The sequence below is a fragment of the Calypte anna genome, chromosome 10 (genome assembly GCF_003957555.1).
Source record: "Calypte anna isolate BGI_N300 chromosome 10, bCalAnn1_v1.p, whole genome shotgun sequence".
In the NCBI taxonomy this organism is placed as follows: Eukaryota; Metazoa; Chordata; class Aves; order Apodiformes; family Trochilidae; genus Calypte; species Calypte anna.
Genome location: NC_044256.1, coordinates 2,816,236 through 2,828,510, shown reverse-complemented (window position 1 = coordinate 2,828,510; position 12,275 = coordinate 2,816,236). Strand labels below are relative to the sequence as shown.

Here is a 12,275-nt window from a genome sequence, read left to right as displayed (position 1 = left end):
GGGTGTGGGGCTGTCTGGGCCAAGGTCATCAAACATTAGTGGGGAGAAGGAGAAATGAGAGCTTGTTGGGTTTGGCACCGTGACACATCCTGACTGCCCCAGAGATGGAGGAGCTGAGGTTTCCCCCTGGAGCTGAGGGGCGGGGGGAGATTGGAGGCTCTGCAGGTCATCTGGTGGCACAGAGGGACACTGGGGACACGGAGTGATGGACCTGAGCTCCCAACCCCCAGCCAGCCCATGCCACCAAGCTCAGGACTCGAACCTTGTGCCAGTTTTTGAGTCGTTGGTGTAAAACCTGTAAACTAACCCAAAGAGCAGCTCTGTCAGCATCCTGGGGTGGACAGGGAGAGCCCGGGGGATGATTAGGTGTGCCCTGAGATCTGGGGTTGGATAGGGAGGGGGGGAGGGAGTGTGGAGGGTGGTTCATCCCTTCTCCCTCCCTCTGAGTCCAGATAAAAGCTGGAGTCTCGGAGGCAAAGCTGGATTTTGAAGGCTCTCCCAGGCTGCGGGAGTGACCTGGGAAGATAAAGCCTCTTGGCTCAGCACCTCCATCCTTGCATTCCCAAGAGATCCACCTTGGAAAACTTGGTTGCTTGCTGCTCCTCCAGCTGCCTCTCCCTCTCTCTCTCTCTCTCTCTCCAGCCTCCAGAGGGAGGAAGGGGTTGGCCATGGCAGCCAACAGCTCGGGTGGGATGCAGGATGCTCTGCTGGACAACTCCTTTGTCAGCAATGATGATCTCTCCGACTGGTACATCTATGAGACCCTGGAGCCATCTGCACCTCAGGATGAGTAAGTGTCATCTGTCCCCCTGTCACCCCTAGGGTCACCCTGAGCTGCTGCCAGCCTCCTGCCCAGCTGCTCTGTTCCTTTTCTGTAGAGCAACATTAAGGGTTGGACTTGATGATCTCAGAGGTCCCTTTCAACCCAGCTGATTCTATGATTCTATGTCCCCTGAGCAGCAGAGCCAGGATTTAGTCCTTGGTGAGGAGGAGATGGGGAAAACGGTTTGGTTTGGCCCCCTAAAAGTGTTTCATTTCTTAAGGGTGCTTCTGGCAAGAGCTGGGTGCCCCTGGGCTTCCACAGGTGTCTGGTTGCCTGCTTCCCCTCCCCCCCCCAAAAAAAAAGAAGAAGATTGGCTCATCAGTTGGCCTTCTAAAGCCCTTTTCCACTCCATCCTTAGCTGTCTGTAATCCCCAAATTAGGGCTGTGTTTGGCCCAGGAGCAGGAGCCCAGGGCCCAGCCTCACAGCAAGGACTCAGCATGCCCAGTGCTCTTCCCAAGTGCTGTAGCAGGGGAAATGGAGGCATGGAGTGAGCTGACAATCTGCTCAGAGGGTCTTACCAGCCTCAAATCTGGGTCTGGTGGCCCATCCACAGCATCTATTGTCCCTTTGTTGACTTAGGCCTCTGGGGAGGGAAGGGGGGGGTTTATGGCACTGGGTTGGCCAATACCTCATCCTGAGAGATCCCAGCAGGGACCAGCTCAAAGGGTTCCTCCTCATCCTTAATCTTCTGTGTTGTGAAACAGGCCTTGAAGTCTCTTTGCCCAGCCCTGGCTTCTCCTGCAGGACCCAAATCTCTGCTAGAAACCTTCAGAGGGTTTTCCTCCTTTCAGCAAGCCAGGGCTGGGGAAGGGATGGAGGCAGCACCAGGGAGTTTGCTTGTCTGGCAGCTCCTGGCTGCTCTGGATTTAGATGCTGAAGCTCTGGTGATACCAGATAGGATTTGGGTATCATTGTGCTCTCAGTCTTGTGGGTGGATGGGTGACCTGGATCTCCAGAGCCTGGATATTTTGGGATAGCAGCAATGTTTTGGTTTATCCAAGGCCAAGTGAGTTATGGGGCTCAGGGGGTTCAGGTTCCCAGCTCAGGGATTTGCTGCCTGCTCTGAGGTGGAGGAGATTGGGCAGGATTGTGCCTGGCCTTGGGGGGTGGAGGAGGGCAGCAAAATCTGGCAGCAGAGATAAAGGGATGGGATGGAGGCCAGAGGGTGAATAAATAAAGCAAAGCCTGGTGTGGCTGCTTAGCTGGCCAGGGGAAGGATGCAGCTCTGGGACTCTGTCCCTCACTCACCTACCCCAGAGAGCCAGCATCAGCTCTGGAACAGGTCCTTCTCCCATCTCTTCTACCTTTCCTGATGAGAAAGGTGACAAAACACTCTACAAGGGGCCTTAAGCCCCACAGTTGGTATTTTGTAAGTCCAGTGCCTAAGGCAGCAAAGAGAACTGCTGCTCTGCAGGCTGCATCCCTTGAAAAGAGAGAGCAGGAATGGGTACAGGTATAGAAGAGGTCCCCAGGGGTTTCAGCCTTTGCTACTGACCCCCTGTTCAGCCTTGGCATCCCTGGGGGGTGGCCCAAGCCCTGGGGGGGTCAGCTTGGGGCTGCTTCTGGCTGTTATCTCTCTCATTCAATCATAAAATCATCTCATGAGGGTGACTGCATCCCTGGCTAGCAATGGTTGCATAGCACAGACACACAGGCTTGTTGAGGCTGGAAAAGACCTCTGAGATCAAGATCTAACCCCACCACATTGTCCAGCCCATGGCACTCAGTGCCACCTCAGCCTTTCCTGAAACACCTCCAGGGATGGGGACTCCACCCCTTCCATCCCAGTGCCTGAGCACCCTCTCCATGAGGAAGTTTCCTGAGATCCAACTTAAAGCTCCCCTGGGGCAGCTTCAGGCCATGTCCTCTCCTCCTAGAGTAGCCCCAGCTCTTTGGTGGTTTGCATCATCCCAGGGGCAGACCAAGACCTCCAGTGCTGCTGGGGATGTGGGCACCCCAGCACCTTCACTTTGACCTTTTAGGACTGAATACAACCACATGTGTGTTTTTTTTTTTTAATTTTTTTTTTTATTATTATTCCCTCCCCTCTTCCTAGCATGTTCCCCAGCATAATCCCAGACTGTGAGCCCACCGTTTCTCCCAGGCTGTACCACATCTGCATGGCACCCATCTCTGTAAGTACCTCTTCAGGTTGCCTGTCCCAGGGTTGTAGATTTGCTGTCTCCCAGCTGGGGTCCTGCCCATCAGCTCCCAGATTAGAAGGTCTGGGCTTCTCAGCTTGAGCTGGGGTGAGGTTTGAGCTGGGATTCCCTACCCAGGGACTTGCCCTGCTCCTAATTTTGTTTTGTGCTTGTAGTTGATGGAAGATGGGGTTGATGGGAGTGTTGGGGTGTTCCACACCATTGTCCCTCCGGGGCATCAGGTTGAGCAGTGCCTGTCCCTGCTTCAGTCAGGACTGGATTTAGGGGGTTGGTTGGAGACAAAGCAGCCTGTCTGAGCTTCTCCTCCCCCATCTATTTATTTATTGTCCCTCTGATTGGGTTTCTGGCAGCTGGCCGTGCTCCTGGGCTTGTCCTTGCTGGTGAAACGAAGGCGCCTTCATCAGAGCTGCTGGAATGGCATCCCAGGACTGCTCAGGTACCCTGGCCCTGCACCCTGCTCCTCGGGGTCCCCATCACTCCGCACCCTGCAGTGGGGGGAGGAATGCCGATCCCATCCCATCTGGCACGGGATAAAAGCAGCTCTGGAGTGGAGGGCGGTGGGGACAGGGTGCTGAGGATCTGGGCACCAGGCTCAGGCTCATCCCTTCCTTGGCTTGCAGCCCAGCCAACTTTCTGGAGGAGGAAGGCAACCGAGGGCTGGTGGCCTCCGTGTTTGGCATCTTGTTCTCCTCCCTGTGTGTGCTGATCTTGGACAAGGACCCTCTGCCACTCCTGGCCCCCTCCTCCCAGAGCACCCGGGGTAAGGCCAGCACCCTCCTGCCCCGTGGGTGCCAGGCACCTCCCCAGCTTTCTTGGGTGGCAGTCTGAAGAGCCTCAGGTCCATCCTGAGGGTACTGCCTTCTCTTGCCCACTCTGCTCTTCTCACCATCCCATCCAGAATATTGGAAGATCCTGGCTTTGCTCTACTACCCTGCCTTCTATTACCCCCTGCTCGCCTGTGCCACCGTCAGGCACAAGCTTGGCTACCTCCTGGGCTGCCTGCTCTCCTGGTGCCACTGTGCCATCCACATCTGGCAGAAGGTGGATTGTCCCCAGTCACCAAAGGTGTGTGTCTCATCATCCGGGGAAGGAGCAGGGAGGCTGGTGTGGCCCAAAGTTGGAGATGGGTGGCTTGCTCACTTCCTCCTTGCACTGGCATCAAGGTGTCACCTACCCCTCCAAGGCTGTGGTGGCCTGGGGTGTGACATCTCTGCTTCTCCTCAGATCTACAGGTACTACTCCACCCTCTCTTATGTCCCCATCATCCTCTGCCTTGTGCTCCTGAGCTTTTGGTATCCAGCCCTGCTCATCAGGAGCTTCACCACACAGGAAGAGACCTGGGATAACAAGGTGAGGAGGAGCTAGGGGGCAGCTGGGGTGGTGGTGGTGGCTTGGGAGAACCCCTGGCTGGACCTGCATGGTTTTGGGGGTGGTATGGACTGGTTCATGGCTCCTCTGCCCCACAGAACACCTTTGAGACCAGGAGCTGCCTCCCCTCTGTCCCTCTGTTGGGACAGATCGTGGCTCTGTTTATCTCACGGGATTTGGAGAGGGAGTGAAAAATCCATCTTTGGAGTAAACTCCTTAGTACAAGAAGCTTAAAGCATCAATGGTCCCCATTCAGGCCAGGACTGGGGTCACCTTGTTTTCCCAGTAGGCTGGATAATCCCCAGCCCTTTGGGAAATGCTGGGCTTTGTTGGGAAGAGAGGAGGAAAAACGTACTTCAAAAAAAGAGCCGGCCACTCAAGCGTGGCCCGAAATGACCCCCAGGTTCTTTCTGGGAGCTGGGTGATGGGAGTGAGGGTTTCAGCACTGTCCTACGTGTTTTAGGCTGCTTTGTTGGTTGGAAGAAGGCAGATTTATTCCTACCCTTGCTGTGCTGGAAGATTTTCTTCCAGCATTGCCCCAACATGTTTGTTACCCAGCTGAGGAGGGGGAGCAGAGCAAGGAGGTGGCTGCTGGGTGGGAAGCAGGTGGTCTGGCCCCCCAAAAGTCAGTCACCTCCTCCTGCTCCTGGGCTCAAACCAAGCACCTTACTGCTGCTCTCCTTTAGGTTCCAGGGAGAGGTTACTACAAGAAGTACCTGAAGGCCATCCTGTCCAAGCGCCCTGGGAAAGAGAGGTAAGGATGGCACCTTCCATCAGCTCCCCCTATGCCAGCCCTTCCTTCCCCAGGGGCAGGGCAGGTCCCTGCTCCCAAGGAATGTTCCTTTTCATCCTCCCATTCCTCCTCCAGCTCCACGAAGATAGAAGAGAGCCTTCTCTCACGGGTCCGGATGTATTTACGCTCCTACACCTACACCCCTGAGGAAGGTGGGCAGCAGCAGGAGGGTGAACAAGCTGCCCCCTCCTCCCTGGGGACAGCAAATGCTTCTCATGGCTCCTTCCCCAAAGTGCCTGGGCCACCTCTACCACACCTCGGCTTGGAGAGAGGGAGCTGGACCCCCCTGCCACGGGGGTACTGGGTGGGCTGGGGCAGTGAGATGCAGGCATGGGCTGTGCTGCTATTGCAGCTTGATGCTTGGGAAGGGTATCAAATTGGATCAGGGAATAAAATCCCTAACGGCCCAGGAATGGGCCCAGGAATGGCCCAGGAATTCCTTCTCACCCTCTCTGGTCCAGGAATGTGTCCCAGTGTGGAACTCTGAGGGAGGGATCTTGCCCTGCAGCAGGCAGCCCCAGGCAGGTAGATGGGCTGTGGGACAGAAGAGCCATGAACCAGTCCATACCACCCCCAAACCCACTTCATCTGTGGGCAGGTGAAGTTTCACAGGCTTCTGGGAAAGGAGGATCAACAGGAAGGAAAAAAGTAGAGAGGAACCTCTCCCAGCTCTGCATCCTTGCAGGACTGGGGAAATCCCAATTATTCTTTGTCCTCTCCCTTGCGTTGGCTGCTGGTTCGGGTGGACCTGCAGCCTCCTCATCTCTTCCCAATTCCTCTCCCATTCTGCCTTCCAGGTTTCCGGCTCCCTCTGAAGCTCCTCCTCTCCGTGTCCCTGGCTCTGATCGCTGTCTACCAGGTGATGCTGATGCTGATCCCATTCCCTGCCTCCTTGGCTCTGTCCTCTGGAGGCAGAGGAGCCCACAACTCCTTGCCAGGCCACAGCCTGTGTGCTCTGGGCATGGCATTAACGTGCCTCAAGGCATTACCACCCCTGGGCTGAGCCTCAGCCACCGGCCATGTGCTTCCAGGGCTCAGCTGCCCTTAAATCCTTAAGCTCCAGGCACTGACTCAGGATGCTGGGATGCCAGGAGCCAGGGCTCACGTGGCATTGCTCCCTTCCAGGTGGCCTTGCTGCTCCTGGTGGCCGTCATCCCAACCATCCAGATCATCAGGGCAGGGATGACCAAGGACGTGGTGGTGTTGCTGGTCCAGTTTGGATTGGTGCCCTCGGAGAACCCGGCTGTCCCAGGGGACATGGAGAAGGAGCTCAGCACTGTCAAGCACTACCTGTGGTCACTGGAAGGTGGGTGCCCAGCCAGGTGATCTGTGCATCCACGAGGGATTTTTTTGTTTTGTTTTTCTTTTAAGGAGTTTAGGAGTCCTCATTTCTAAGCCAGAGGAAACCAGTTAGTGCTGGGGAAGCTTGCAGGAGGACTTGAAAGGCAAAGCTGGAGACATGAAAGGCACCACATGAGGCTGTGCCATGCACCTCCATCACTGAGCAAAGGCAGCGAGGAGGGGAAAGGTGATGGGGAGAGCAGATGCTGCCCTTTGGCTGCTGGCTTTGATATGTGCTGGAATCAAGCAGATGGCCCCTGGCCCCCTGAGGAACTGAAAGCCCTGGATGAAGGGGTGCAGAGATGGCAGGGCTGCCTTCCTCCCTCCACCTTGGGGTGCCACCAGACAAAGGGCAGCCTTTTGATGGCTTTTCCAGAGTCACCAAGCCCCTCTTTGTTTTCCTAATATCTCCATCCCTCCTCTCCCCCCTGACTCAGCATCCCCTTTCCTGAGAGCACCTTCCTGGCCTCTCTCCATTGCACTGCCTGCTTCTCCCAGCTTGCTGAGGGCTTTTCCAGTGCTGAGCTTCCCCATCTCCTTGCAGGTCCCTTGCTTGTCCCCTTCCTTTCCACTGTCTTCCCAGCTCATGCCCACCAGGGAGATTGAGAAGGGTCTCTCTGTATCACAAAAGGGGGCCAGGGAGGGAAACTGAGGCACGGTGGGTTACATCCCCATAACTCAGCACTCCCTCCACCCACCCACCCCAAAACCCTGCCCTGTGCTGCTCCAGAGATCCATTTGAGAACCAAACCCCATGGCTGGAGCTGCCCACAGCCCTGACCTGGCATCTCCCCCTGCTCCTCCCCAGTCTGCTACATCTGCTCCCTGGTGCTCTGCTGCCTGCTCACCTGCGCCATGCTGCTGCGGACCCTGGCCATGCACAGGTACGGGCCCTGCAGCCCCCAGGGATGCTCAGCTCTGCTCCCCTCGCTCCTCCAGCCCTGCCTACAGCTGATCTTTCTCCCCAGGACCAACCTGAAGGCTCTTTACCAAGGGGCCGTGCTGGATGTTTTCTACAAAGCCCACATCCTCCGCCCGTCCCGACGAGCCATCGTCTGCTGGATGAGCTTTGCTGCCTTCCAGACAGCTTTTGCCTGCCTAGGTACAAGGGACTGGGGGGGTTGTGTGTGTCAGGGAGTGCTTTTGGGGGGTGGTGGACTCCCCACCTTGTGCAGCCTACCCTGGGGCTGAGCATGTCTGTCCCCTTTGCAGTTTTGTTTTGGTTTTGGGGATTGTTTTTTTTTCTGGCAAAAGGATGGCTGCGAGGCTTTGGTTCCTCTTTTCCCCCAACACAATCTGTCCTCCTGTGGGGAGGACCATGCTGGGAACACCAAATGGTGGGGGAGATCTGAGAAGCTTTGGCTGGAGCCCAAATATTTTGATTTCAGAAGCTGTGGCAGCAGCTCGTGCAAAGGACTGAGCTGAACATCTTGGGTCTTCCTCACTCCTCAGCTCCAACACAGCCTGGGTCTCCCCAACTGGGAGAGCTGGTGCCCCCCTTTTGGGTGGGTGGAGGACACCAAAGGGAGTGGAAATCCTCATCCCACCAGGGTCTGGAGACATTTTAAGGCCTCTCTGTCACATGGGAGGTGACTCAGGGCAGAGTCTGCACAACACCCAACCCTATCAGCACCCCAGGGCTGCACAGGAGAGGCCACTGAGGGTCCAGGAGGGGTGGTGAAGGGTCCAGGGAGTCCACCAGGTCTGTTGATGACCACCTCTTGGGAAAGGAGACCTGTTTTGCAGGCAGGTTGCAGAGGTGACTGTGGAGATAGGAGCTGGGGAGCAGCCCGGGAGCTCCTTGCACCCTTTTGCCAGAAAGGAGCAGCTTTGGTTTTGCCACCTGGAGCTGGCTGCATCCCATCATGCTGCCAGGGATCCATCTTCTGCTTGAAAATCTTGGGTTTCAAGGCATTAAAGCAGAAAGCAGAGGAGGAGAAGCTCCAGCCCAAGGAATGGCAGCTGCTGCTGGCCCGGGTGTGATTTATGATTAGGAATCAAGAGCTCAGGCTGATTTTTTGGTTTTTTTTCCTTTTTTATGATGAGGCCCTGAGTGCTGGTTCCTCTTGGCAGGAGTAATGTGGGGGGTGATAAGAAAGGCTGAACTTGTAATTAAATCCTGCATGGAGCATTGTGCTGGGAAGTGGGGGAGGCAGGTAAGGATCTGGCAGGCTTTTTATGGAATTACAGTGACAGACATGCTCAGCAACAGGCGAGGGCTTGGGGAATAATAGGAAGAACAAGAGCAGCTTCACCATCCTGCTCTGTCGTGGTGTCCCTCCTGTGTCTCCACCCCAGGTCTCCTCATCCAGCAAGTGATTTTCTTCATCTGCTCGGTGGCCTTTACCTTCCTTGTTGTCATCCCTCTCCAGTCCGGCACAAACACCTACCTCTTCAAAGTCATCCAGAACATGTGGTGAGTGCCCACAGCCCACAGGGAGGGGGGGGAGATGCAAGGGAGGAGATGCAAGAAGGATGGAAGGTGCAAGAGGGGTGGAAGGTGCAAGAAGGATGGAAGGTGCAAGAGGGATGGAAGGTGCAAGAGGGGGGGAAGGTGCAAGAGGGATGGAAGGTGCAAGAGGGGTGGAAGGTGCAAGAGGGGTGGGAGGTGCAAGAGGGGTGGAAGATGCAAGAGAGATGAGAAGAGTCAGGGCAACTTTAAGGGTGCTGTAGCCAAGGGGAGGCTCTGTCTAGGGCTCTCAGCTTCTCTGGAAAGGTTTCTGCTGCCTGGAATGATGTCTCATGCTTTGGACTTTTTTGGTGTCTGACCTGGTTCTTTCCTCCCACCCAGGCCCTTCTGGCTGACCCTGGTTGTTGCTGTCATCGTACAAAACTTGATGGCTCACTACCAGTTCCTGGAGCAGCTTTCTCTCCAGAAGGAGCTCACCAACAGGTTATGGGGACATGGGGAGCCTTTGGGGCAGTGCTGAGCCTCCCTAAGCCCAGGACCCAGGGACTCTGGGGGATTTACATCTACTCCTAATGTTGTGGCTTCTTCTGCCTCCTGAGCTCGTGGGGGAAAACCCTGTGGCTTTGAGGGGTTTAAGTGGTTCTGTCTCCCCAGAGAGGTTTCTTTTAAATGTTTTAGAGGGTCGTGGTCTCTTTACAGCCCTGACATTGGTGAGGTGAAGCTAGTGAGGTCTGGGTCCTGCTCCACCACCCCCATTTGCACACCTCAGAGGAAACCCCCAGGGCCCTCATGGATGGGCTGGGCTGGGCCAGATGCTGCCAGGGGATAGGATTTCTCCCTGGCACAGGTGACAGATGGAGCTTAGTGTCCCTCTCTGCCCGAGCAGGACACTTCCAGCACCTCCATCCCTTGCCCAGCATTGCGGGAAGGCTGCTGGAGGCTCTGCTGGCCTCCACAGGACCTGCTTTTCCATGTGTCCTCCATCCCAGACCCCCAGACTCATGTCATGGGTGGTATTTAAGCATCCAGGGAAAAAAAGAGGCCCTGTGTGTGCTGGAGGCCAAGCTCTGAAGTCCTGATGGCACGTGGGGATGTCTCCTCTCTGCGAGTGTTTTCTTCTCTCCACGGGATGGAGACACCTCCAGTGGGGACTGTGTCTGCTGAGGAGGGAGGGGAGGGTGGGAGGCTTATTTTGGCAGGTTTTTGTGGGCTGTGCTTCCCATCCCTTGGCCTTGGTGTTCCTTATTCCTCCTCCTCCACCCGCAGGCGAGCTCTTTACATCGTCACCTACTTGCTCTTCCCCATCAACGTCCTGGTGGGTGTCCTGGCTGGGGTCTGGAGGATGATCATCTCTGCCCTGTACAACGCCATCCACTTCTGCCAGCTGGACATCAGCCTCCTGAATCGCAGCGTGGAGACCTTCGACCCGGGTAGGGCAGGAAGGGGAATCCCTCCTGGAGGATGGAATCTCCCTTCTCCCACCACCCAGCTCCCAGGGGACAGATGTGGCCGGGGGAGGGGGGACCTGCAGCATCCGAATCTGCTGGCACTGAAGGTGGCTTCAAACCACCAATGTTCAGAAAAGGGGCAGGGGGGCACAACCAGAGCAAGCGGCTCCTCCTGATTCCCCCCTCTTTGTACTTTTCCACTGATTTCCACGGGTGGGTGATACCCTTCTGGGGTCCCCTGGATTTCACCAGTGGTCAGACCCCGTCCCCACGTGCTGTGGCCCCTCATCTCTCCTGTGCTAAAGGATTGCTCAGCCCTTCCTTTGCTTTCCCAGCTGGAATTTCAGGAGTTAGAACTCATCCCAGGCTCTGGAGGATGGAGGTTCAGGAGGAGCCCTCCCCTTTGGTGCAGGGCAGGAGGGAGAGAGGGAGAAAAAGAGGGAGAAAGGGAGGCCCCATGAAGTCTGCCCCTCCTCCACGTCTTTACTGTGGGCTCTGTTCCCCCAGGCTACCACACTTACTGCCACTATCTGAAAATCGAGGTCAGCCAGTCCCACCCGGTGATGAAAGCTTTTTGCTTGCTGCTCCTCCAGCCAGCCAAGCCCCAGGGGACAGCGGGGCTTCGGGCCACCAATATCGAGGAAGGTGAGATCTTCCCACAGCCCACTGGGGGCTGCAAGGCTGGAGATCTCCTCTCTGGGGTCTGCTCTTCCTCTGCCTGTGCAGGGATGGGCTGGGGCAGTCTCAGGGAGGATGAGCTGGGGCTGAGCTGGTCCCCATCCCCTTGCAGGCATCCAGCTGATGCAGCCCAGGAAGGCACCGCCCTGCAGATCCAGGTTCAAGCAGAGCAGAGCCCGCTGGGGCCTGGCCTACACCCTCCTCAACAACCCCTCACTGACAGCCTGCAGGAAAAATGCCCTCTCTGACCCCATGGCCAATGGCACCCAGCTCAGCTCCCCCAAGCCCTGACCTCCAGAAGAGCCCCCCCACTTCTCTCTGCCTCCCGAGCATGTTCCTCCCCCATCCTGTTTCTGTGTCCCGTCGACTCTCCTCCTGCTCTGGCAGGAGTTTTGGGCACTTCTTGCCCCTCACCAGCCTCCAGTCCCCCTCAGGTGGTGACAGAGGTTGGGTTTTAGCTCTAGGTCCACGCTGAGCCACTGCTGAGGTCCAGAGGTGAAGACACAGCCGAGGCAAATGGGTCCCCTCCGAGCCTGAGCTGGGCAGAGAGGGGTTGCTGAGCCAAGCCAAACCTTTCAGGCATCTCAGAAACATCCCCTTAGGAGTCACTCCTGTGATGAGCTCACCAGTTCTCAGCAGCTGCCTTTCCAGCACAGGGCAGGCACAAGCCCCCAGCACCAGGGCAGGAGGGACAGAGTGAGCAGGGGGGGTGTTTGTGTGTGTGGAGGGATCCCCAACATGAGGTCTCCCTGGAGAGAAGGTCCCCCCTGCCAACCCCATCCCCAGCCTCCCCCTTTCAGGGTAGATCCTGGCTCTCCCTTGGCCCTGTACCTGATCCCAGGACTTTTATTTTTTCTCCCCAGTTTTGCAAAGGCTGAAAGCCCCATCTGGGCCACGAGGTTGCAGAGCCATTTGTTTTCTGTTTCCCTTAAGTCTTGTGTCCCTCTTGCTGCCATTCCCTGGGTTGGAGCCAGGGCTTCCTGAGGGCTGGTGACTCTCCGAGTGAGCTGAGCCTGAATCCATAGAGAGCAATTTCAGACCTTGCTGGGATGTGCTGAGTCGAGGAAGAAAAATAAATCACATACCTCATTCTTACCTTGGGCTGTGCTCAGTCTCTTGGTTGGTACCAAATAATCAGCAACAGGGACGTGAGGGACATGGCTCCAGGTGATGGTTTGGACTGACCCAGCTCTGACCATGTGGAGTGGAGGCTTTGCTGCTCGACTTGAGGGCAATGGGCTCCAAACCTGT

The 12,275-nt window shown here is 56.4% G+C and overlaps 1 protein-coding gene across 1 annotated transcript; it reads left to right on the top strand.

The window, feature by feature from the left end:
- Positions 1-668: 668 nt before the first annotated feature.
- On the top strand, positions 669-11,315 carry STRA6 (stimulated by retinoic acid 6). The gene is made up of 17 exons (XM_008498598.2): positions 669-790; positions 2,881-2,959; positions 3,337-3,422; positions 3,607-3,746; positions 3,885-4,051; positions 4,211-4,336; positions 5,041-5,108; positions 5,223-5,299; positions 5,945-6,006; positions 6,273-6,453; positions 7,297-7,372; positions 7,457-7,590; positions 8,787-8,904; positions 9,280-9,381; positions 10,165-10,328; positions 10,854-10,991; positions 11,137-11,315. Exons 1-17 carry the CDS (start codon positions 669-671, stop codon positions 11,313-11,315), a joined length of 2,019 nt encoding a protein of 672 aa, XP_008496820.2.
- The last annotated feature ends 960 nt before the right edge of the window (positions 11,316-12,275 follow it).

Coding starts and splice junctions, on each gene's coding strand:
- STRA6 (XM_008498598.2), top strand. CDS start 669: ATGGCAGCCAACAGCTCGGGTGGGATGCAGGATGCTCTGCTGGACAAC. Junction 4,052..4,210: donor ATTGTCCCCAGTCACCAAAG/GTGTGTGTCTCA, acceptor GCTTCTCCTCAG/ATCTACAGGTACTACTCCAC. Junction 9,382..10,164: donor CAGAAGGAGCTCACCAACAG/GTTATGGGGACA, acceptor CTCCACCCGCAG/GCGAGCTCTTTACATCGTCA.